At 39.5% G+C, this 25,042-nt stretch overlaps 1 protein-coding gene across 1 annotated transcript in view; it reads left to right on the forward strand.

Moving 5' to 3' along the window:
• The window catches only part of SPTBN5 (spectrin beta, non-erythrocytic 5), a 91,168-nt gene that overhangs the window by 50,487 nt on the left and 15,639 nt on the right, over positions 1–25,042 (forward strand). The window contains exons 34-51 of the mRNA XM_032113171.1: positions 432–536; positions 1,555–1,740; positions 5,734–5,889; positions 6,506–6,697; positions 7,319–7,414; positions 10,103–10,221; positions 10,864–10,978; positions 11,640–11,753; positions 13,015–13,136; positions 13,766–13,928; positions 15,794–15,982; positions 16,756–16,833; positions 18,268–18,440; positions 19,504–19,594; positions 20,221–20,367; positions 21,913–22,050; positions 22,764–23,020; positions 23,222–23,408. Of these exons, the coding sequence (XP_031969062.1) occupies positions 432–536; positions 1,555–1,740; positions 5,734–5,889; positions 6,506–6,697; positions 7,319–7,414; positions 10,103–10,221; positions 10,864–10,978; positions 11,640–11,753; positions 13,015–13,136; positions 13,766–13,928; positions 15,794–15,982; positions 16,756–16,833; positions 18,268–18,440; positions 19,504–19,594; positions 20,221–20,367; positions 21,913–22,050; positions 22,764–23,020; positions 23,222–23,408 (2,628 nt within the window). The remainder of the gene's footprint in view (positions 1–431; positions 537–1,554; positions 1,741–5,733; positions 5,890–6,505; positions 6,698–7,318; positions 7,415–10,102; positions 10,222–10,863; positions 10,979–11,639; positions 11,754–13,014; positions 13,137–13,765; positions 13,929–15,793; positions 15,983–16,755; positions 16,834–18,267; positions 18,441–19,503; positions 19,595–20,220; positions 20,368–21,912; positions 22,051–22,763; positions 23,021–23,221; positions 23,409–25,042) is intronic.

Raw genomic sequence — 25,042 nt, forward strand, 5'->3', positions numbered from 1 at the left:
ATGGCTATTTAGAAAATCCTGCTAATGGCTGAGGTAATAAAGCACTGGAATAAGTTGCTCAGGCAGGCTGCAAAGTATCTGCTATGGGAACTCTTCTAGGAAGGAATCATATGGACATCTGTCAGACATGACAGTGATCTTGCTTGGGATTACAAGGATAGTTTAGACCTCTGGAATTCACTGCCTTGTGACTTAATGATTGTGATAAGGACTGTCAGGTCACTTTCCTTAGCTAGACCTGTTAATGCTTATCTTTCTTGCACAAGACCATGGACTTTTACTAATTAATTTCCATTTTCAGTTGCCTCCTGTTCCTTTTTTTCCCTCTCAAGTGCACTCTCAGCAGCAGAGTCAATACCTCTTATCCTGTTTATGAATCAAGATTATGGGATAATTGATTCACTGAGAAAAATAATATATATTTTTAATAGGTTTATTTGAAAAGCAGTGACCTCGGGAGGTCTGTAGATGAAGTAGAGCAACTGATAAGGAAACATGAGGCTTTTGAGAAGCTTCTGGCATCACAGGATGAGAAGGTAAAAACATCAACAACTAATATTCTGCCAGCTATAATTCTATGAGATAAAATTATATATATACTTTTTTCTTTTTAATATGGTAACACATTGACTTGGTGACTGGCATGAAATGCCTGATACGCCTGATATGCTTGAACCAAAGATAAAATGGGGAAACTTAGGGAAATAAGATGCAGAGCATTGGAGAACAACAGTCAAAACACTCCATGCCCAAGTCCTGTCTGTATTGTCTTGCAAGAGATAGGAAAACCACTCAGCAAGCAGAATTGGGGGACTTACAAGAAGAAATATTTAAAGCAGGCCATATTGTGTTATGGATATCATAAATTTCTGCTTTATTAATTTAAAAAATAGTGACTTTTAAAGCAAGTAAAATAGAGTAGGCATTTTACAAAATGAAGTAGGTATTTTGACATTAAAATTTGTTTAAGTACTTAAATATGCATTTGGTATACAATGGCTGTACCAAATGGGCAGCCTCTCTGCACCTTTGGAATAGAGACTGAATTGCCTACCTGCATGTAAAGGAATCTGCCTGGCTGGTGGCCACAGCTCTAGCTCACCCAGGCTAGGGCTAAACTTGAACCTGGGACTGTGCCTGGGTTCCCCAGAAGGAATCAAGTCCCAGAACACTTGCCAGCTCTCTGCCAGACTGATTGCTCATTTTGAGAGCTACTTTCCAACACGGTTTCCAGAAAGTAATAAAATCTGAGCACTTGTGGATGTCATGCTTGCTCCATGACTCCTTGCACTGGGTAATCAGTGGCATAGGGATTCCTGGAGCTACAACTTTGATTCATTTATGTAGCCAGGATGCACCATAAAGTCCAATGATAGTAATGTCATAGGTGTAACATAGTACAGGGTGAGGGGGAATGCTGGTTAACTTGTCCCTGCTGCTCTTAGTTCATTACAGAAAAAAGGAGAATCTTTTGTCTATGGAAAGGAACTTGATTTTGTTTCTTTGACATCACTTGGAAGCATAAAAGTAATTTCAGATCTGTTGCCTCCTTAGATGATATCTCTTCAAGAACAGGCAAGAAGGTTGGAAAAGGCTGATGGACTGGAAGGGCAAAAGATTCAGCGCAAACTGAATGTCATTTATGAGCGGAAGCGGCAGATCAAGGATCTGTCCCAGAGCAGGAGAGAGAAGCTGCAGACTGCCCTTCTTCTGGCACTTTTCTACCAAAACTTGGAAGAGGTAAGAGGGTTTTAGACTGGGATGGGGATGTAAAGCAGAGGAACTGCCTACCTCTATTGGATGAAGTGCTCACTCTTGCCAGACATTATTAGGTGGATGTATGATCTACTCTGGTATGGCAACTCCTGCCACACTCATGCAAAAGGATGCTCCAGTGCCATTCCTGTTACTGTACTATTGTTGTGGCATTGTGCCCATTACAGACACTTTACTCATCAAAAGCTCTACCAAAATAAAACAGTTGAAAGGAAAACTGCAAGCTACTATGTATTTTTCCTTTGGTGGTAAAGAAAATATATTTCAAATCAGGGCGAATACAAAGCGGAAAGCATTATGGCCTGGGCACCAAACTTTATTAGTGGATGTTCACTGAAGGCCTTCAAAACACTGCTGTGGCTTAGCATAGCTCTCGAGCTCCTGTGACCTGGCCTCTGCAGAACATGCTGGTCTCTGTTCTGGCCTTAGTCCTGTAACTGAGTAGCTCTGCTCTGTCACTACTGTTGGAAAGACAAACTAGGTCAGCCTTTCAAAGGGCAGCACCACATGTGAGAACTGTGCTGGCATAAACAAGAGCACACAGACCCAGGGGCACTTTTTCAAACACTCTTGCTGGTGTGGTATCCACCCCTTCTGCTGCTGGGTCCCATGGAATGTCCTCAATGGTTTAAGAAAAATCTGCAGGTGTTGGTCACCTCCCAGCCCATGAAAAAGACACATACCCTGACGCAGGTCAAATTATGATTGTCGCCAAAGGAGAATGAATGCCTGTAGTGCAACTGCTGCTGATGGCCAAATATTTCTATTTTCCTTTTATTTTTAATATTTGGGACTCCTCACCACTCCCAAATAGTCAGACATTTAAATATCCTCTTCTTTTTCTTTTTTTTCTCTTTTTCTTTTTCTCTTTTTCTTTTTCTTTTCTTCATCAGAAATTATTTATACACCCAAACATTAATTTGTATTATTTGTTTATACTTTTACTATCACATGACAGAAAAGTAATGAAAATGCACCAGTAATGGCCTGTCCACCTTTTGGACTAGCAGAGGGGAGTGGATGGACTGGATGGTGCATTGCACAGGGCTTATAATTTCAAAAGAGAAATGTATCTCTGACAGAAAATTCACAGGACTGCTAAAATCCTCTTGGTCGAGAAACTGTCTATGTCCTTCTAGAAATACATTCAACCCATTAGGTAGGAATACTTATGCATTTCTTTCCATCTCTCTGTAATTGTCAAATCAGTGCTTGGGCTGGTGTCCCCCTTCATTCTTGAATCACAGAGCAGAAGATTTAGCCCTGCACAGTGAGGAACATTTCCCTATTCTCATCCACTTTCTCCACATAAATTCAGCCAAGAGTTCTTTGGGGAGTTTTTGCTCTCAAGTCATGTGTTCATTTACCTCACCAATCTGGAGTCATTGCCTGCTGCTGTAGAATGCGAATGTCACCAAGGAATTAAAAACAAAAAATCTTACAGTAATATCTTTCTTTCTCTTTGTTGCATAGGATGGAATGTTTAATTTGATTTTAATTATATTCTAGGTGTGTACAAGTTCATGTGTGAGAATGGTTCCCACAGGAATGTTAGATTCAGAGATGAGTTTTGAGTTCAGTTGTGAAATCAATTAGGTCATTGCTTATTCTTACTTATTCAGAGAACAAGACCCATAGCTCAGGTCCCACTCCCCTGAAAACTCTATCCTGCAAGCATGCTAAGTAATTTCTATTGATATAACAGAATTTTTTGTGTCAGCAGAAATTAGTGATCCCTGTCATCATTAAAATTCTCCTAGTTACTCTCTAGAAGCATGGAGAACTACACACATCAGTACAATGACCCACAATGATTAACTCAGGAGATCACACACAGTTTACAAAATAAGACTCACCCTTCTAGAGTAGAAATATGGTGCTTTTGTCTGACTCACAGAAGTCTGACAGATTACCCTATTGCCAAGAAGTCTGTAGCTCAGTGTTAATGTGGAAGGCAAATGTGCAAGTTGCTACTTAAAAATATGTGTATTTAAACTATTGCAGAGAGAATATTATAAAGTTAAAAGTTTTGACTTCTAAAGCTGGCTCTGAGTTTTAACACTGACTCTGAAACTTGCTCATCATAGTAGTAGAACTTCCTTTCCCTTTCACCCTGTACATAAGAATAAAAAACCATTTACATCTTTATCTTAGGGGAGTGTGAGAGAGAATTAGTTGTTATCTCTAGATGTCTGGAGCAGGCACATCCCTTTATATGCTTTACATACTTCTGTCATTAAAAATCAGTTTAATTTACAAACAGTTTGTGCTCACGAGGTTACAGTAACTCATAGTTTGAAAATGTAAGTTTCTAAATTGGTAGTGCCTACATTTTTTATGATTCCCACAGAAATAAGCCTGGTCTTGTGCCTATACTGAGCATAACACTAGTCTTACTGTTGTCTTCAATGAAGTGAAAATGCCTGTCCAGACAACCATTAAATCTTTCCATAGAAAGATCTTGGGAAAACAGATCAGCTTTGCTTCACATCTGAATGTGGGCACGAGGCCAGCATAAGGATCCCTCACTCTCTAGAGCCATCTTAGACAAGACTTAAAATAAACCAAGCCACTAAGAGTGCAGATGTTCAGTCTGTCATTAAAGCCACTGCTTCTAATTAAAAAGTAGGAGAGAAAATGACCTTAAAGTGGCTTTATCCTGGGGATTGGTTTGTTTCTCATTCTGACTGGATGGATGAGCCTCCCATTCAAATGAAGAGTCATGTAAGTGACACTGAAGCACTAATGTGTGGCTGGGAACAGGAGAAGGCCATCAAGGAGGGTGTTGGAAATGAAAGCAGCAGATAGCAGTGTGTAGTCCTGGGCAAGTTTGAGTCTCTAACTGTGCATTGGAGGGAAACAGTTTCTGGAGAGCATGCTGCTAGTGAAAGCTATTTCTGTTATTGTTTATAGAATCTCAGCAGCTGAAACAACATTTCAAATCATTAATTAACAGAGAAAATCCTCCAGCTGACAAGTCTGGTGTGCATGTAGTGCACAGTTCCACAAGGACAGCCAAGATATTTTGAAACTAATAAAGCTGCCCTTCAATTTGCAGCTCTTGTGTTGTCAAAACATTACATTACTTCAGTGCTCTGAGGACAACAGGATCAGTTACAACATTATGTCAAGGGTTCAGTTCCCAGTGTTCTGATGGATAGAAAATATTTCCTTCAGTGCTAAGGGTTAAAGTTCAGCAGAACTTAAGGAAAATTGTGGAAAACTTGCTATCCTATTTTTCATTTTATTCTGCATAATTTTAAATCCCCTAAAAAATAATTTCCTAAGAGAAACACATAACTTTTGCTTTGTTAGTGTTCATAAATCACCTGCTTTTCTGAATCTGATATTCCTGACATTTTGAATTCTACGAAGTATAAAAGCAAATACAGTTGCATTTCCTTTCAAATAATCTGACTAGTGCTTGGGCCCCCAGTAAATCTATATTTGATTTGCATTTTCCATTTACACCTCACAACACCACTGATATGAGGAAATGTTAAGTGCTGTTTTATAGGTGAGGCACTGAGCTCTAAAGAATCTTTACCCAGTTTGCAGGTAGGTCAGTGGCAGAGATATCAGATGAAACTCAGCGCCCTAAACCCTCAGACTCAGTGGTCATAATCTCATTTTAAATGTGTACAGAGTTAAGCCTCAAGGATTCTCTGTATATAATCTAGAAGTTTGTATAATCTGTTTATGCCTTGTGAAAAAGTCTGAGGAATTCAAGGAACTTTTCATTACTCCAGTGGTCAGATAAAAATTAGTTTCTCTTCTACCTGCTTTTAACAAAGTAGAATAAGTTCAGAAACTGAAGAGCTGCCTCAGCTGCCACCTCCCACTCAATCTATCCAGCCCAGGCACAGACACTTGCACAGAATAGTGACATATCCTGGGAGGGGGCCCCAGGCTCCCAGGTAGTTGTTGTGCTGACTTGGGTGTCTCTCACTGCTGCAGGCAGAAGATTGGATCAGTGAACGCATGCAGAAGCTGGAGGATCCTTCCATACAAGACCCCAGCAATCTGCAGGACAAGATGAAGCTGCTGCAGAAACATCAGGTCTTTGAGGCAGAGATTCTAGCAAATGAAGAAATCATCACAGCTGTTAATAAGGTAACCCTCTCACTCTGTTAGTGTTTTTAGAGGTTATTACTGCTCATCTAAAGAAGGACAGATTGATGAAATGTAAAGGAAGAGTAGCTTCGTCATCACTTTTGCATCAATTTTCCTACTTGTGTCACAAGAACACAGTTGCTTTGCCATGGAAATGTAACACTGTTAATTTACAAGCTCCATCCAGGCAGCTTCCATCTTTCCTTATAGCCTAAATAGGAAAATACACACTGACTTATTCCTTGCCTGATGTGATTACTCCCACAAAAGGCAAATAGGATTTCATGCCCAATTTGTGAACATTCTTGTTGGAACTTGGTGAATCATATAGCTAAAGGGCACAGTCATGTGTAATACTTGGTGTTCCCATTCCATGAATACCTATCTTGACAGGGAAATATTAAAATCCCTGTGTTCTATGATTCTAAATTCCCTCCAGATATAAAGCTTTCCAGCTGGCTTTATCATTTGGGTGATAAGAATTTATGTCAGTAATCTATTGTTCAGTCCAGGTTAGGAAGGTGAAAGAGTCCTCCTAGGAAGGTCATGTAACATGGTAATCCCATTAAAAATTAGTGGTAACTTTAATTTCTAATTTCTTCCTCTGCATGTGAAGAAAGGAGAAGCCCTGGTATCAAAAGGCCACCCAAAATCAGGAGAGATCCGTCGCCAAGTCCGCGTGCTTCAGGAGCACTGGGAGAAGTTGAAGAGAGCCGTGGCTGCTCGTGGAAAGATGCTGGAGGACAGTCGGGACTTCCTAGAATTTCTCCAGAAGGTGGACCAGGTGGAAGCCTGGATCAGGGAGAAGGCAAGTGGATTTTGGTATTTAACCCAAGCAGCACACTAAAGACTTGCTATTCAGCAAAGACATTCTGAAAAATGTGTCATCTTCCAGGACATTTGCTTAGTGATTTTTGCCTGGAAGAATCACGACATGTTCTACAAACAATATGAAAGGAATGATTCAACAAATTCTGTGGAGTCTCTCCATGCCAGAGTCAGTCGGGCAGTATTAGCCCAGCTTCTCATGTGAACTATGCACATGAGCAGTTTGTGATTATTTGTGGCCATCTCATGTGTCTCTACTGAAACAGAGAAATGAAAGCAGATTAGAATGGAAGAGACTTGATGAATTTGGCAACTGGCTTTCACTCTCATTGTATATCAAATCTGAAAGTTTCTCTTTGTAGGAGTGAAGGAAGAATCACTTTTATTCAGAGGTTGCTTCCATAGCCAGCAGTAAATCAAAAAGAGAGTTAGGACCAAGTCTCATAAATATTTAAAGATCAGAAGAGACTATTTCAGAAGCTGTAGGTCAGTGATTTATATACACATCATAGAACTTACTGCATCAGGATAAGCACTGTGAGTTGCTGTGTTCTTGTACTCTTCACCTAAATATTTGTCTGTTTCCTGCTTATTTCCCCAGGAGGTCATGATTAATGTAGGTGATGTGGGAAATGACTACGAACACTGCCTGCAGCTCAAGAAAAAGCTGAATGAGTTCCGTGGAGCAACATCAGGGGTAAGAGGTGTTTTCCATGCCCGTGCCTTGTGTGGCTGCAAGCAGCAGTTAATTTTCAGTTCAGTTAGCAAATACAGTTCCAGTACTCTGAGGAGGTGTAAGATCAAAGTGATAGGAAGCATCATTACCTCAAAAGTCATTTAAAAAGACAGAATTTTCACTTATGCCTTCTGCTTTGAAGATGCCTAGGCAGAGCTGTCAGGCCCTCATGACACAACCTAACATTTCAGACTGCATTAAATGGCTGGAAAACTTGCTGTGTGAGCCTGAATTTGTGCAATTTTTTTTTGATTCATGTGGTCTGCAAAGTCCCAGTGATTTCCACCCAAAAGTGGTTTAAAAATGGCTGCTTTAGCCATGCTTGTTTGAATCTGAGGACTGACCTAGACCTCCCATGAACAATCCTAAAAAACAGTTTTCTCCATTTCTATCCTTCATTTCTCCATTTCTCTCCTCCTGAGGAACAGTCTCATTCTCATACTTCTTCATCCAAATTAAGCACATAAATCTGGGGGGCCTTTGTTTATACAGCACACGTGGTTACTCATGAATCATAACATGAATAACCAGACATTTAGTAAAATAGGGAAATGGTTTACACTTCGGACAACAGCCACGTGACAAGACAGCTGCACACTTCACCTTTCAATGCTGTGATCTCTGACCCTCTTTCATGGTGCTGAGTCATGCCAGCTGCCTCTTCTGCCCCCAGTGAGATGTGCTAACTTAGGCACCAAACCTGGGGAACAGGGACCTCCTCGTCATGAGCTCAGTTCCCACCGTAAGACTGTGAGGTTGTATATTGAGGGGGATGCATTTGCAGCAGCCTCTTGTTCCCTCTGTTTGTGTGAACTGCTGCAGATGAGGAGTAAGAGGCCTGTGTGTCACACAGGAAAGATTACTGTGCTGATTTGCTAGTCAGGAAATTGTGAGAAAGATCTGGAAAGAGATGTGTTAGGAATCTGTGAGTGATGTTTACTCTAATGGAGTCTCTTTATCCTTTGTTTGCCTGTTATCTCATTGTTGATTCTTGTTAGGGCAGCTCCTTCTACTTTTGTTGCCTAATAGCAGAAGGAGACAATCCTCTTCTGTGCAAAGTAGCAGTGTAGATATGCCTGACACCAGGGAGAAAACCCTGAGCTCCCTGTTCCAGAGCCCAGCAGGATTTCGTGACCATGCATTCACACTGGATTTGGATAGACAGCCAAGTTACTTGGCTACAGCACCAGGGAATTAGTAAATTGAAGAGGCATTCATTGTACTCACCAGCTGACTGTGAGCTAAGGGATTGAGCAAGGGCTCTTCTACAGCTTGTACCAGCCAAAAGAAGGATGATTAATAGGGCAGAAACAACCCAGTGCTCCAGTCAGCATAAGCCTCTCAATAGGAAATTAAGGTAGATCTTACATGCCACAGGAAACTCTTGGCCTCAGACACTATCAGCTTGTAGCCACCACTCCTGTAACACTCTGAACATGACTCCTGCAGATGAAAAGCTGGGACAGTTATGCAGTTATGCCCTGATAGCTGATGCTCAGTTATGCAGTGCTTCCTAGGGTGATACAAACAGGAGGAGGCAGCTTCCGGCACTGTGTGTGCATCCATCCAGTCTGGGTTTTCCCACCAGAAAAATCTGAGATCAGGGTAGGGAGCAATCATCCTGCATTGATGGCTGCCAGACTTTCTATTCATTGTGCTGCTATTTTTTCCCAGGCGAGGAGACTGCAGGGTTTCTGAAGAATATCTGGCTGTCTTCTGGTTTCTCTTGTTTATTTTATGGCTGTGTATAGTAGGAAAGCATATATGGAAGCACACATATTGGTATGGATGCAGCATGAACAAAATACACAATGGAGTGAATACTTATATTAGCAGTGCACTGGCATCTTGCAGCTGTGCTTCTTTACACCAGTGATTGTCTCCCTGCTAAACTTGTGATTTATTTGTCCCAGAAAAATAAAAAATGTTTTTGAATCTTGGAGCAGTGTTCAGTGTTGGCCATCCGTAGTGCTCCAAAAGAAAAATTATTCCACTGTAGTCCAGATTATATGGGCAATGTGCAAATATTATCCATTCCATGGTATGTGCATGGGAAGCAAGTCACCTTGAAGACTTAGCACATGTTTTAAAATGCACTGATGTTGCCTTAGAAGCAAACACAGTGGCATAGGTTGTCTGGGATTCTCAAGGCTGTGTGGATTTTGAGCCTGTTGTCTACAGTACAGAGGGCACTCCTGGACAGAAGCTCATCAAGATAAAACAGCAAGTATGCCCAGGAGCCCAGGAGCCACAAATCACTACCTGTCTGTCAGAGGAACAATCTGCCACACATCAGCTGTTCCACAGCAGCCACCTGTGTAACCAGCACCTGCACCTGTGTTTCTTCTCCAAATGAACCCCTGCTGGAATATCTGGCTTAGAAATGAGTGTCTGAGGGTCTGAGGGCTCTTACCTAGACCAAGATCATTGTTGCATCTAGAGCTATTAATGTTCCTTCTTGCTTTTACTGTCTTCTCATCAGGGACATGGTAACACCAGCAGTTGTAGTAGAGCAGACTCCATGTGTCTAAAATGTTAGTGAGGTAAAACCCTTTCTTGTTGCTACTTCTGTTGTTTTTCACATTTCAGTGGAATACTCAGTCACAAGCAATTTGAACATGTACCTCTGTTCCCTTTCTCACTTTACAGGAGTCGACAGTGGACGATGCTCACATCAGGGCTATCAACGCCCTGGCCATGAAGCTGGAGAGACAGAACAAGGAAGAAACAAGGACAATCTATGAGCGCCGAAAGCAGCTCAATGAGAAGTGAGTATGCTTTCAAACGTTCTGTGTAAAGCAAAAGGAAGGCTGGAAAATTAGGTGTCTTCAGCTGAGATAAATGGAGGAACTGGAACATTTGTTTACTACTTTAATATCATGACTACCAAATATCAGACACCGCAGTTGTCTTTCAAGACTCCCAGAGCAGGTAGCTTAGAAGGATTTTTAATCCAGAAGTGCCAAAGTAATGTTTCTTGCCTTGGAGGCAAATACTCTGTTTCACATCACTTGGCACACAAGATTCATGAAGCTTAGACACTTCCATCTATTTGCCCAGCTGTCCTGGTGAATTGCCTAGGGCTTTTGCTGCTCCACAGCCCACTATCTAACAAACAAAAACATGAAGGTATTGATGTGAGGTTATCGAGAGTTTAAGGAAACTGCATAAGTACTTTTTAGCTTTTAACCCCCATGCCATCCTGAAAACATGGAATAAATACAACCAGATAGTCTTCTCAGGCTAGTGCTTTATCCCTGTGACGAACCTCCTGTTATGGGGAATTAGGAATCAATACATGAGGTAGTTCAGAAAACCTGTGTTTTTGTTTAAATATGAGCGTCATGAAACTCAGTTGCAGAAATCCTTACCTCTGAAATACATCTCTAAAATATTATTTCCAATTAAAGGTGGAACAGTTTTCATGGTAACCTGAATGCATACAGGAAGAAGTTAGAGGGAGCCCTAGAGATTCATGCCTTAATCAGAGAAATAGATGACATCACAGAAAGAATTATGGAGAAGGTGAGTTTTCTGATTTTGATTAATTCAAAAGGAAAAATGTTCTAGCAATCTTATTCATTCAGAAAATTGAGGTTAAAATGCCTATCCTGAATTATAATTTTGATATTAATGGAATAAAAAGCTATATAAAAACTAATTATTTCATCAATGTAAGTAATTACATTGATGGCAAGTGGTACTACTTAAGGTTACAAGACTGTTGGCTTGAAATTTTTATAACTTTTAAAATATATTTCTTCATTTTATGGGATTAAATTTCTTAGGATCCTGAGGGTCAAATTTATTTTTTATATTTTAATAACACACAACTGACAATTTCTGTGCCACAATTTATTGGGAAATATTTTTCTGGTTTGGGATATGAAAAACAAAAATGAAAAGAAAGATTGAGAAATGCAGGGAGGCACGCCTGTCTTTGTTTTACGTGTGAATGGCCAGAGGCACCTTGAGCAGGATTATGACTGTTCAAAGAGATGTGGATTCTTGTTTCATCTCTGTAAGGGGAGCAGGCACTGTGCTCTACTGACATTTAAAAAGACAATAAGAACATTCAAATGGCAATGCAAAGAGGTGAACGAAGAGACTCTTGGAAATAATTAAGATACAGATCCTTCTGTTTGGTGTCATCTTCACCATTTGCTCATTCTACTGCCTTCTCCAGAGTGTCTTGATACAAGCACTGGATTATGGAAAAGATGTGGAAAGTGTGGAAAACCTGATTCGAAGACATGAAGAAATGGAGAGAGAAATCAGTGTTATTAAGTCCAAAATGGAGGTAAGAAGTAGGGAAGTACAGAGGATACCGAAAAAATTTCACTTTTTCTTCTTGAAAATATGGTGCAAAAATCATTGTTACTCTTCAGATGGATTGGCAGGAATTTTCAGCAGTGCAAGAGCAGCATAAATTTCTTCTCATGACAATACCATGCTACTTAATCCTGCTTTATCTTATCAAATATTATTCTTCCTGATGCACCAAATCTAAGAAGAAAAGTCCCTTTTTAATGTTATCTGATTCTCTGGCCCTCACCTACAAGCCAGACCAGACTGTCCTGTAGACTTTGGAAAGTGTGGACTCCATTTTTCCTCCAGTTCCTGTACTGAGTTGAGCCAAAATCAAAACTTTATTTCTGTTCAGAACTTAAATGCAAGCCCCGCGCTGCAGTAGGTTCCTGATGCAGACATCAAACAGAAATTTTAGGTTATAATAGCCTGCCTGATCCACTCCAGCTTTTTTTTGCATCATTTAGGACTAAACTTGAGCATTAAATATGGGTCTGAGCTCCTTTATACTTGTGTATTTTTAGTAAAAAGAAATACATTCTGTCGAATCACAGTAGTATAAATCCTATGACAGCCTCTCACATTTTTTCACTGTTGGCCAGTGTTAAGCCCTTTCATGTACAAAATATGAAAAACTTTTTCTTCACAATAGTATACAAATAGTGACAATATGTGTGATACCTTCAACACTGCTACTTTGTTAGCTAGTTCTCAAAGGAAACGTGGGTGATTACTAGAAGGCATAAGCAAGGTTGTATGGGGGAGATGGGTGAGGTTTAGGGCTGGGTTCTTAGTATAGTAACTGTACTTTTTATAAGGATTAAAACCAGCCTGGCATATATTCCTTTCTGCATAATTAAAATTCCTAATTTTCATCAACTTGATGGAATTTTGCAAGAAAGTTTTCAACTTTGAACCTGGGTTCATGAGTGTTCATTACTGTTCGCCACACTGCTCACAGAAGTTAGAATCAGCACTTCATTTTCCTATGTTTGTCCATATTCTGCAAAGCTGTTTTCTTAATTGTAAATTAACATTTGTGCATGCAAAGCCATGCACACAGATCTTTCCTCAAACAGATGTTTGCTCACAAATGCATGTGTATTATTTTTTCCATATTACATGTCCCTTTGTATATTTTGTTATCGTAATTTAATTACATGTATTTGAGAGCCAGGGTCTTAAAATGAACTATTTTTCCTGAAAGGCAAACTCAGGAATGAATATAAACCCCACTATAAATCTCTTTCCAGTCATTGGAACGGGAATCTTTCCGCCTTTCCACAAGGAATCCATCCATAAATGACAAACTGACTATGAAGCAACAGGAGATGAAAAACAACTGGCTACGACTCCAGGCGCAGGCCAAACAAAGGTGAAGACTTAGAGTGGTTTGAATATCTCTCAGCAGGAGCAAAGCTGCTCCCTGGGGTCTAGACCCTACTTGCCAGAGGTCTTTTAAAGGTTTTTAAGGATTTTGTACTAAGTTTATAGAGGCAGCTAGACACCTGCATTGGAAAAAGTGCAACTCGATGCACAAAAAGTTCCACTGATGTGACTTTGGGAAAACAAATACAATGTTTTTGTGGTTTATCCCATTAAATAATGTTACTAAAATACCTTCAGACTATCAAATTAAATCTATCATAAAGCCTTTGCGAAAGACTTATTTTTGGATGGTTCTAGAAGATTTTTTTCTCAAATCTTACCAAAACAAGAAAGGCTTAATCCTGATCTGTAATCGCTGTAAGCAACAGCCATGAAGGCTTTTTTACCTCTCTTGTACTAATGAACTGATGTAGAAAAGTTAGTAAGCATATTGTCTCCAAGGCAGTGTGCGTCTCCTGTGGTTTTGGTTAACATGAGGATTCTTAGGAACTGTAGGGGAAAGCTTGAATTTATTTCATTTGGCTTCTGTTAAGACACTTTCCTCTGCAAATGGGGAGGGAGAGGCAACTAGAAAATTCTGTGTCAGATAATGCTGAACTGCACCTTGTGCGGCAGGAAGGAGAAGCTGGCAGCCTCGTATCAGCTGCAGAAGTTTAACTTGGAGATGAAGGAGATACTGGACTGGGCCCAAAACACCAGAGCTTTAATGGAAGCAGGGGGGCTGCCTAAAAGCGCAAATGAAGCCGAAAGTATGATTGAGGAGCATCAGGAGAGAAAGGCAAGTATCTTCTGTGGTTCCAGTTGAACATACTGGGAATCTTTCCCATGGGAATTATTTCCTGCAGACACAGCAGAATTTTGGTGCATACATCTGTCAATAACATGGTGAAAAACTGTTTGCAGTACCAAGCTGGGGCTAGAAGTCATATATACTGACAAAACTGTCTCACGGGTTGTTTGACAGCTTGTGTCTTTTCAAAAAGGCTCAGAAGCCCTATGAGCTCTCACCTGTACTGCTGTCCAAGCCAGATGGTGAAAAACAGGTTCAGTTTCACACCATGCTCACTGCTTATCTCTTTATTCAGATTGCCAAAAAAGTTAATGCCAATTAATCCTTGCTTCGAGCTAGATTTTTTCATGAGAACTTAATTTACCTGAGAAGAAAATAAGAACAGACGTTTGTTTCACACAGTAAAGTAAATTACCACTGAATGCTACACATTCAGCTCTGAAACACTTCAAATCCCAGTAATAATTACCATACTAATGTTTTGGTGGCTAATTTGGCTAATACTTTTGGTTTCTTTTCTAAAAGGAGTGATATTTTAATTAACATTAGGAAAAAAGTCAGTATTTTACTTTTTCCCAAGAATCGCTGTTGAGCAACATTCTCTTTGCAATTAAGTTACTTCTAAAAACCATGAATCATTGCTAATACCCAGTGCTTTGTGGGTCCCATTACTAGCACAAACAGTTTGTAGATTCTGATTAATTTTCTAAACCTGAATTTAGTATGAAGTACCTGAAATCCCCTCCTTCTTTAGAGTCATCCATTTTAACAATAATTTCTCATACCACAGGCTTAACAATGTTTTTGCTAATAATTCTTTGCCATATTAGAAATATCACAAACCACTGATGTAGTGCGTTCCAAATTTAAATGGTAGCAAAATCTAAGTCTTTAATATCTGTTAGTCAAGGAGCCCAAATGCCTCTAAGGAGACAGTCACAGAGAAAAGAAGGAATTCAGGCATTATATTCTTATGTTGACTAAACTAAAATTATAGACAAGACAAGAAAGAGGGGGTTTTTTTATTCAGGTTAGTGGCTCTAACCAAAGTCCTTAAGAGAGACTAGAGCTGAACAAAATATGCTAATATGAATTTTAAAAAAATTTGAATTACTGTTTTATAGCCGTGTTACCTATGATTGGGCAACAACACCACCCCAAAAATCCCTAAAAGCAGCAGTTCTAACTTCAGAAATAGAATAATACATGCCCTAGTGCTCAGTGAAGTCTATGAGTTAACACATGGTATTATTTCAGTACATAGTTATTTTCATTTTCAAATGCATACATTAGAAATTCCACATTCAGTTTGGAGGGGTCATAATTGCTTGTTATACTTTCACCTTCAGGCCAGTATAGGGGTATAACTCATTCCTCAGAACAGCTCCAAAAGTTAAATATGTTTCCTTTTAACAGGACAAAATAAAGTAAAATCATGTATTTAATGTCAAAATCTGATGCCAGCTTATTTGTTGGGAGAGGAAAAATTCTAGGCGCTGTTTCTTGAAAGAACCACTTTTATGTAGGAAGACTGGGGGTAGGGGTGTGATATTATAGATGTTAGAAATTGTGTTCATTTATATCTCAGCATTTTTTAATCTGTTTCTAGCTAAATCCCAATTTCCATTTGTAGGAAAACAGCTGTTCATAGACCAGTAAAGTCATTTATTGTTTATGCTTATCTTCTCTTAGGCAAGTCTATGCTCTTCCAGTAACATAGCTCAAAGATGAATGATTTTCCATAAAAATACTAGTGCCAGAAAGTTACAGCAGAACTCTTCCCCTTAAGGCTTGTATTCTGAATAACTGGCTTTTCATAAACCCTTGACATCAACCTTAGTAATGTATTTTAGGAGGAGATTGAAGCCCGAGTGGAAAGATTCAATGCTCTCAGTGACTATGGTAAAGAACTTGCCAATGCTGGTCACTATGCAACCCCTGAGATTCACCAGTCCCTCTCCAGACTACAGCAAGCCTGGTCTGAACTGATCCAAGCATGGAAAGAGCAATATATAAAATTGTTTCAGGCACAAGATTTACAGGTGAGTAAAAAGACATTCAAGAGAGAACGCACATGCCACTGACAGTTTTTCTTGATATACATAGCAAATTTATGAGATGGTAGGATGAAAGATGTGCTAATAATACCCAGTGTTTAATCTACATTTCACTGGTTTCTGGAAGGCATGCTGAGCGCCAAGCACATTCAGTGGTGACAGGTCTTTGAGAAATTTTACCTCTAGAAATCATAGAAATTTCTGTGGAATATGTGCTCATTTGTTTTTCAAAGACTGTAAAACTTAACAAAATTCAGTCAAACCCTCATACATCTGGAAAAAGACACATACTTATAACGCAACATCACTACTCTTCCAAATTCTATAACCTTCCCAAAAAAACATGGAACCAGACAAGTATTTTAAAAAAAAGAAGAAACATTTAGCATGGACAGAATAATGTATTTTTCCTGGCTTTTTTTTTCCTAATAAAAGAACTATTTTGGCTGCAGTTTTCCAGAATTACTTCCCTGAAACAGTCATCTCACTTTAAAAATTTCTGCTCAGAGATTCTACAACGGAGAATGTCAAATACTTTAAATGAGAGCTGGGCTACTAATCCCATCTAAAACCACCATATACATGAGAACTTAAATTTTATTGTGTGGGCAGTTTCTTTATGTGTTACATTAATTTTTAAAATAGCCATGAATGTTTGGTTTTTTCAGTGTTGTCTGCTGAAGTCAGGTTAGCTTCTATTTTACAGCATTTCAGCATATTTTCATGTTTGTGACTGTTGGTTTTTTTCCCCTATACAGAAATTCTATGGCTACGTGGAACAGATTGAGAGCTGGCTCAGCAGCAAAGAGGCTTTCCTAGCTAATGAGGACTTAGGGGTATGTGCTCTGAGAAATTACAATTTTCTCTGCCATCAGTCTGGAGGAGAGGGGTCTGTGAAGTACAATTATGTGCTCTGAATCTTCCTGTGCTCTTTCTCCATCTGAAGTTACTGCTCTACTGTGTTGGTAGTTTAGAGCCAGATTTCTTTCCTTGATACTTTTCACAGGATGGGAATCTCAGTCCTAAGAGTAATGAAACAATCCAGCTACTCTGATTATAAATGAAAATGAGACTGCATAGACACATAGAACCCTAGAATAGTTTGGATTGGAAGGGACCTGAAAGATCATCCAGTTCCACCCCCCTGCCATGGGTGGGGACACCTCCCACTAGCCCAGGTTGCTCAATGCTCCGTTCAGCCTGACTTGTCTTACCTGACCCAGATGCCTTTGCCAGCAGTGTGCAAGTCATCACTGCTCTCACTGCTGGCATAGCCAGTGTAGCTTAAATTACCTACCACAAATATCAGTAACGCCACAATAACTGAGGCTGCAGACTGATGCCTGGGTTGCAAAAGCTGTGCAGGATGCTGGATATACATTCAGACACTTAGCTCACCCTACACCTGGTGTAGGTAGTGCTACTAAATTAGTTGTCTCTGCAGGAGCTACAATGATATCTGAGTTCAGTGGATTTACAGCCCCTTCATTACAGTATATGAGACTTAGGAGGACTCACCCAATCATATTTAGCTCAGAAATGTGTAGAAAATGCTCTGTGAGTAATTTCCCATCCGATGACTCATGTAAGCACCCAGAAGTTTAGATTTTTTTCTGACACCTTTGATGTGAGCTTTATTGCTTCCTTTAGAATAGTGGAGAAGCAGAGTTTACTGCAGTAACAACATTTTGACACCACTGATTCTATAATTAAAGTGCAGAGGGGTGCTGAAAAGAGAACTCTGAGTCATTAAGCTTGGGATTCACAAACATTACAAGAAGTGTTTCTCTCCAGATTAACTGTAATGTCAGACTTCAGTTCTCAGATTCAAATCTGGATCTGAGCTCTTCCAAATTCTGTGAGTTGAAACTGAGACTCTAATTTTAACGTCTTTCTGTGACATATTTGTTCTCTTAACTCTGATTTCAGTTTGGCATCCCATATTTGCTTTCAACATGGCATCTCTCTTAAGACTGATTTAAAACTGGGTGCTGATGTTTTAATTCTTGAGAAGTTATGTGTTCTATGCAGCACAACAATAAGCATGAGCAGCTAAGCATCCAGCACAGAAATAATGGCCTCAGACCTTGCATGGAACATTATTTAGGTCCCACGTGTCAGATCAATGCAAATCAATTCCAAAGAACAATAAATTTTCTTGACAGCTAATTTGCAAATGTGGGGTAAATGCCATTTACTTCCTGGATTATCAGTGTTTTGGATGGAAAAACTCTGACTGAAAGCAGCTTCCCTTTGTGAATTCTATCTAGGACTCAGTGTCTAGCGTGGAGAGCCTGCAGCGGAAACACGCACAGTTTGAAAAAGCCCTGGAAGCTCAAATGGAGAAAATCAATGAGATGGCTTCATTTGCTCAGCAGCTAACACAGGACAAGCATTATGACTCAGAAAATATCAGCAACAGATGCCAGGCTGTTCTGAGGAGGTGAAGTCAAACCCTTCCCATGCCAGCCACCAATCCCTTCTGCAATGAGACCCTTCTCATGTGATCGTTATCTTTAAATGATTTAAGAGAACTTATAAGCTGGTTTGCATTTGCTCAACTCCATGCTTTGCACAGTGTCTTCCCAAATTGGCCATATTTCATTAGGAGGCTTCCAAAATGCAATTAAGTGGAGGGGGAGCAGGATACAGAAAAAGGCAGTTTCTCTGTAATTCTGTATTCTGGCCTGGCCTTAGGGACAGTGCTGCAAACAGAAGGCCTGCCATGCCATTAAATACCTCATTATCATTAAATACCATCAAGAAAGGTCATTGGCTAGACAACCGCTTTTCTCTGCTCCAATGGGGTTGATCTTTAAGCCCCACTCAAATTATCCATTAGAGCATTTGCAAATTTTCTGATCAGATCTTGCTCTTTCATGTGAATTACTTTATTCCTACTAGCAATTTGCATATTGTTCATCTTAAACAAGCTCTGACAGTAAAAGCAGTTGTATTCACTGCTGTGGTAGATGAAAAGAGCTAGGTAAACGTTATGAAAAGAGACTGGAGATCCCTTATGATTTAAGTGAACATACTGATTTATTAATATGATCAAATTTGATATGATTTATTAATATCTCACATCTGCATTAATACAAATAAAGTGCTGCAGGTCCAAAATTGGAAAAAAAAAATTGAAGGATGGCGTAGCTTTGGTTTATCAGTGACAAACAGCATCATACTTGCAAGGTTTCCTCATAAGAAACATGCTGAGTTTACGTTCTCTTGAACCCTGAAAAACAATAACAGTGATTTCTAGAGGCAGATGTCATATATACAAAATTTGTGTGTAGTTTAAACATATCTATCTGCTAGCAATCTTTCCTATAGTGTCCTTGGCATCTTCTCTGACAGCCCAGATCAAGGGGGTCTTCATATTATGGACATCTCCTTCCTAGGGAATGGAGGATTAGATCATGTGTGTTTTAGAGGTGAAATTTGAAAACCCTTATCTATATAATTCACTCTGTGGCTTTTACTTCACACATCTGTCTTCATCTCAGAAAAGAGAGACTGCTGGAGAATGCTGCTGCTCGCAGACATTTGCTGGAGGAATCAAGGCTTCTGCAGAAATTCCTGAAGAATTCTTTTGAGGTACAATTACACAAAATTCATAATATTCTGGTTTCTTAAAACATACTGTGCTGCATAGATCTGAATCTCCAGACAGATTTACTGTGAGAAAAATCAAGGAACTGAGTCTGGAATGAGATAATATTGGGAAAGATGAGGATAAGAATGGATATTTTTTCATCTTCCCTCTAGTCTAGTCTAGTCAATGAAAGCTCTACTGTACATTGGATTACAGCAAAATACGGAACAAAGAAAGGCATTAAAAGGGAATTAAAAGGGAAAAGTGCCATCATTAAACAAAAACATGAGAAGACATAAATTAGTTCTTTTTTTGTGAGATACTGACAATGGGTTAGAAATAAGGGGATCATTGTGCTCCCCCATGCACACAAGTGCCCATGAATTTTCTCACTACATGGGGCCTGTCTAATGGAGACAGCTCCCTTTCCAGGCAAGAGGACTGGTCAGCAGAGATACAGGGGTGACTTCATGAAGGACAGGAGGAGCTTAGGGAAGCAGAACCTCAGAAGGACAATTCACTTAGGTCCCCACTCACTATTTCCCTGTTTTATACGTATAAGAGGAGAACCTGGCAAGCTGAAGAAACACTGGTGATTTTTTAAAATACTGTTCTTCCCTCCCCCAAGGTGGCTGCCTGGATTAATGAGAAGAACAGCATTGCCCAGGATGATAGCTGGAAGGATCCAAGCAATCTGCAGACCAAACTGCAGAAGCACCAGACTTTCCAAGCAGAGATCATGGCCAACAGAAATCGTCTGGACTCCATCAAATCTGTGAGAGAAACAGGGGTTTTGGCAGGGGTGGGCAACTGGGATGAAAGACTCTGCAGACACTGTGAGTCACAGTGATCTCAAACAAGGGAGGGGGAATCGCTGTACCCTCACTGGCATTGTCCATGTTGCCTCTGAGTATTCTGGGAAGCTTATTCTTTTAGTCCATCAAGAATTTTCTGTGTCCAACTGTTTCTTCACTCTCTTACTATCTAGCGTGATCTTGCTATGCATATTCACTGTGCATGCAATGGAAACAGATGGGTGCTTGCAATAAAAGATTGAATCCACTTTAGGGACATCTCTCTGGGTGAATGACACTTTAGAAGTATCCTTGTTTATTTCCAGCAGAGAACCTACCTGATTGGATGTACAACTTTAACAAGTCTTATAAGATGTATCCAGCAAAAAGGATAAAGAAGAGTTTTCAAGTGCTTCCTTTGCAGAGACATGCTAGTAGGCGAGATATGAAGGAAGCCTGAAGAGATTTTTCAGATATTTGGCAGAAGCTGTGATCAGATGATAAGTTTGGAAGGACAGACTGTTACATGTTTATTAATTTTATTTTCAGCACAGTGCTTACTAGATGTATTTTGCAATAGATTACTACATTAAAGGTAGATTCCCCCTCCAGATTCACCTGCATCCAGTCTTAGAAACGCCTCCTTTTCTCTTCTTTTCTCTTCTTCTCTCCTTTCTCTTTTCTTTTTTTTCTTTTTTCTTTTCTTTTCTTTTCTTTTCTTTTCTTTTCTTTTCTTTTCTTTTCTTTTCTTTTTTCTTTTCTTTTCGTTTCTCTTTTCTTTCTTTTCTTTTCTTTTGTTTTGTTTTCTTTTGTTTTGTTTTGTTTTGTTTTTTGTTTTGTTTTCGTTTCTGTTTTGTTTCTTTTCTTTTCTTTTCTTTTCTTTTCTTTTCTTTTCTTTTCTTTTCTTTTCTTTTCTTTTCTTTTCTTTTTTCTTTTCTTTTCGTTTCTCTTTTCTTTCTTTTCTTTTCTTTTCTTTCTTTTCTTTTCTTTTCTTTTCTTTTCTTTTCTTTTCTTTTCTTTTCTTTTCTTTTCTTTTTTTCCTTTTCCTTTTCCTTTTCCTTTTCCTTTTCCTTTTCCTTTTCCTTTTCCTTTTCTTTCTCCCCTCTGTGTGCAGACACAAAAAGAGGGGGTTAAAGGGTAGAGTTACAATCCTCAGTAAAATTATCTGCCTTCAAAGGCTTGTTTGCACAATCTCTTTCACATTTTTTTATTATGTCCTACCTTCTTTGTTGGGAATAGTCCTAGCAGTTGCTCTTTAGAACACCTACTGACCTGGTACAGCAACTTTCTCTTGCTGTACCTCTTGCTAGCCTTGCTGTGCAGTTTTTGCCCTGATTTCAGTAATCCTTTTGTCTTTATTAGATTTTTCTCTGTTTCTGCAACCTCCATCTGTTATGTCAGGAGGTGGTGGCTGCAGCTGGCCCTTTACATAACAGTGCCAGTAGACTTTGATTATGAAGGCAAAATTGATATATTCTGGTGCATTCAGCAAAGGAAGAATACTTTGCCTGTTCCTTCTGATATAGGAAGGGGAGAAGATGCTCCATGAAAGGCACTATGCCCCAGAAGCCATTCAGTCCAGACTACAAGAAATGGAAGAGCTATGGGAGGAACTGCTAGCAAGTTGCCAGGATAAATGGACCAAACTGCAGGATGCTTACAAGGTAATACAGGGATGCCAGTCGTTTCCAGAGATAGCACAGCTGCCTTGCTATTTGTCTTGCCTACAAGTGTGTCACTTGATACAGTCCAGCTTGATTCCTCAAGACCAGTAGTGCAAAGAAATTACTATGCAGAATGGAATTGGCAGGAGAATTGGAGATCTCTATGAAGGGAAAAGGATTTGTAGGCTGGGCTCCATTCTGCTTTCTGCTGCTGGTTTAGATTCAGATTCCAGAGAGAGATACTGAGGAAAAACGTGTTTATTCATTTGTGTCAACTCTCTGCAACTGTCTCAAGGGCACCTTTTCTCCAGCATATTGAGAAAGAAACCTACAGCTGCTTTTCATTCTTCTAGCTCCAGGCACATGAATTCTCATGACTGTGAGTTATGCTTAGGCTATCAGAAAATATGTGGTTATAAAACAGAGCTCTTCCTTTAAATGGTTTGGGGGTTTTTTAAGATGCTATGTCCATGATCTGCATTTGTGCAACACAAGTAAGATAAACTCTTGATGTTTTATGCATCTGTTATTGTCCTCACCAAGACTGAATTCTCTTCTTCATTTGCACTACCATCATATATGGGAAGAGTTCACTGAGCACTGGGAAGTAACTCCATGTTTCTGTGTAATCTTTACTGAAAGTGACTGAGATTTTTACATCACACTGTCTGTCTTAAAGGTTTGAATTATTTTTTCTTCTTGCTTGTTCTCAGGGTCTTCATTTTCAGCGAAATGTAGAGGATATGGAGAAATGGTTGGAAGGTGTGGAAAATGACCTGAAAGCACCATATAGTGACAATGATCTGGTGGTTTTGAACAGTCACCTGAAGAAACAAGAGGAGCTGGAGGAACACATTGCTGCCCACAGGGACCAGCTGCAAGAGCTTGTGGTCACAGCTCAGCAGTTCCAGAGGGAGAAACATTTCCTTGCTGATGAACTAGAAGAGAAAGTGGATGAACTGGTGCAGAGGTGTGCGATGAACTAGAAGAGAAAGTGGATGAACTAGTGCAGGCCTGGCCTGTCTTCTGCCATCTTTTTCTACTTTTATCAGTTTTTTTCTTCCCTGAATATTCTTTTTTCTTTCCTTCTCTACACTATTCTGAAACGAGTGTTTTGCATTCATTCCTTATCAGTCTGTAGTCCTCATTGGATTATCTTTAAAACCTACAGATACAAAAGGCTACGTGATCCTCTGCAGGAGAGACGTGGAAGTCTGGAGGCAAGCAGACTTCAGTACCAGTTCTTCCGAGATGTTGATCAGGAGTTGGCTTGGGTTCATGAGAAGCTCCCCATGGCTTCCTCCAAGGATTATGGCAAATCCCTGGCAACTGTTCAGAGTCTACAAGAAAAGCACCAGGTAGTGTTATGTGACGATTCACAGTCTTTAGAGTCAAATAGAGAACATTGAATTCAATTTGTCTCTAATAAACTTCATCTGCTGTGCTTTGGCTAACAGGAGTCATGATGCCAGGGATCACTTTTATCCTTTTCTTTTTCAATAATATGTCCATAACTTGGCAATATGTGAGATGCCATCCTGCTTATCATTGCAGTGGTGCAAGTACCACACCATAGGCTCTGCTGTGGACATGTTGGCTCCTTCTGTGAACTGAGCTCAAACCTGGCCCTTTTCAATACAAAATAGACTTGACAAACTTGAGCATATTTTCATAGGTTCTTTGGTCCTAACAAAATGCTTTCAAACTCAGTAAGTACATCCAAGAAAGCTCATTCCTCAGATGTCTCAGGATGAGCTCCCAGGAAAACATTTTTCAAAAAAATTTTTTCTGCTCTGATGGGAGGGAGTTAGCAGGGAATTATTATGCCAGCTGACCTTCATTCCAGTGGTAGCTTTCAAGACAGCTGCTGAATTATTTCACAAGGTTCAGATGGGCCATCAGAGAAAGCAATGCCTGGAATACTGTCATCTCAAATACCAATAAACACCCTCCTGATAGTTCCCCAATAAGGAGCATTGTCTCTTTGCAAACACAAGGTGGAAGAAAAAATGTTCCTGCTAAAAGTTTCCAGCAGCTATAGGTATTTAATATTAATATTAGCATATGACATCCCATTCAAATGCCATGTCAAGTGCCTTTAGGGGAAATCCGTGCAACCTGCATTAGGACTGGGAAAGACAGAAGATCATATAAATTTCCAGTGTGTGTGATACATTACAGTCAGAGAGAGAGAAAGCCCAAGCATCTGGTGCAATCATTGTGCAACAGTAAGAAACGAAAACTTGTTTCATCATGATTAAGTATAAAAGTTGTTAAGTGTGAAATTACTCCTAAAAATTACAAGCTCATTGGCATGGTAAGAAAGTAATTAAGTTCACAGAAGAAAGAATGCTTGAGCTGAATTAATCTGAGAAAATATTTCAAATAACTGAAGGAACAGAGGAGATACTGCTTTAGGCTAAGATTATTTTTTGTCAATTTGCTAAGTCTCAAAATTTTTCAACTAACTGTGAGAATGGGAGATATATACCATAAAATCAGTGCATAATAAAATTCTCTGACATCTTACTTACTATTCTTCTGGAAAGAGGATTAAAATATAAGCTTTTAACTCTCAACATGTTATTAGCTAGAGCCTCTGCACCTTCTTTTTAATGTTGCTTTACAAGCAAGCAAATGTCAGAGCTAACATAACAATCAAGAATTGAATAAGCTATTAGTTCCACCTTCTATTGTTTGTCCTAATGAGCCAGATTTGCAAAATTCAGTCCTTGGTTTTTTATCACAAAAGAGATTGTGTGTGAACTGTATTAACCTAAGAGAAAAAATAAAAAAGCTGTCAAGCAAAACAGAATTTACACACAAATATACTATGCCTGCAAACAGCTGCTTGGCTTGGAACAGATATGGTGTCACTTTTCAACAACATCTTGAAATTAACAGGGGGAAGTTAAAAGCAAGATTAGAATCAGAGCTCTTTTCCAGCCAAGTTTGCCACTTGAATTGAAAAAGCAGCTCCTCTCCTCATAGA

The sequence above is a fragment of the Corvus moneduloides genome, chromosome 6, assembly GCF_009650955.1.
Source record: "Corvus moneduloides isolate bCorMon1 chromosome 6, bCorMon1.pri, whole genome shotgun sequence".
Taxonomy (NCBI): domain Eukaryota; kingdom Metazoa; phylum Chordata; class Aves; order Passeriformes; family Corvidae; genus Corvus; species Corvus moneduloides.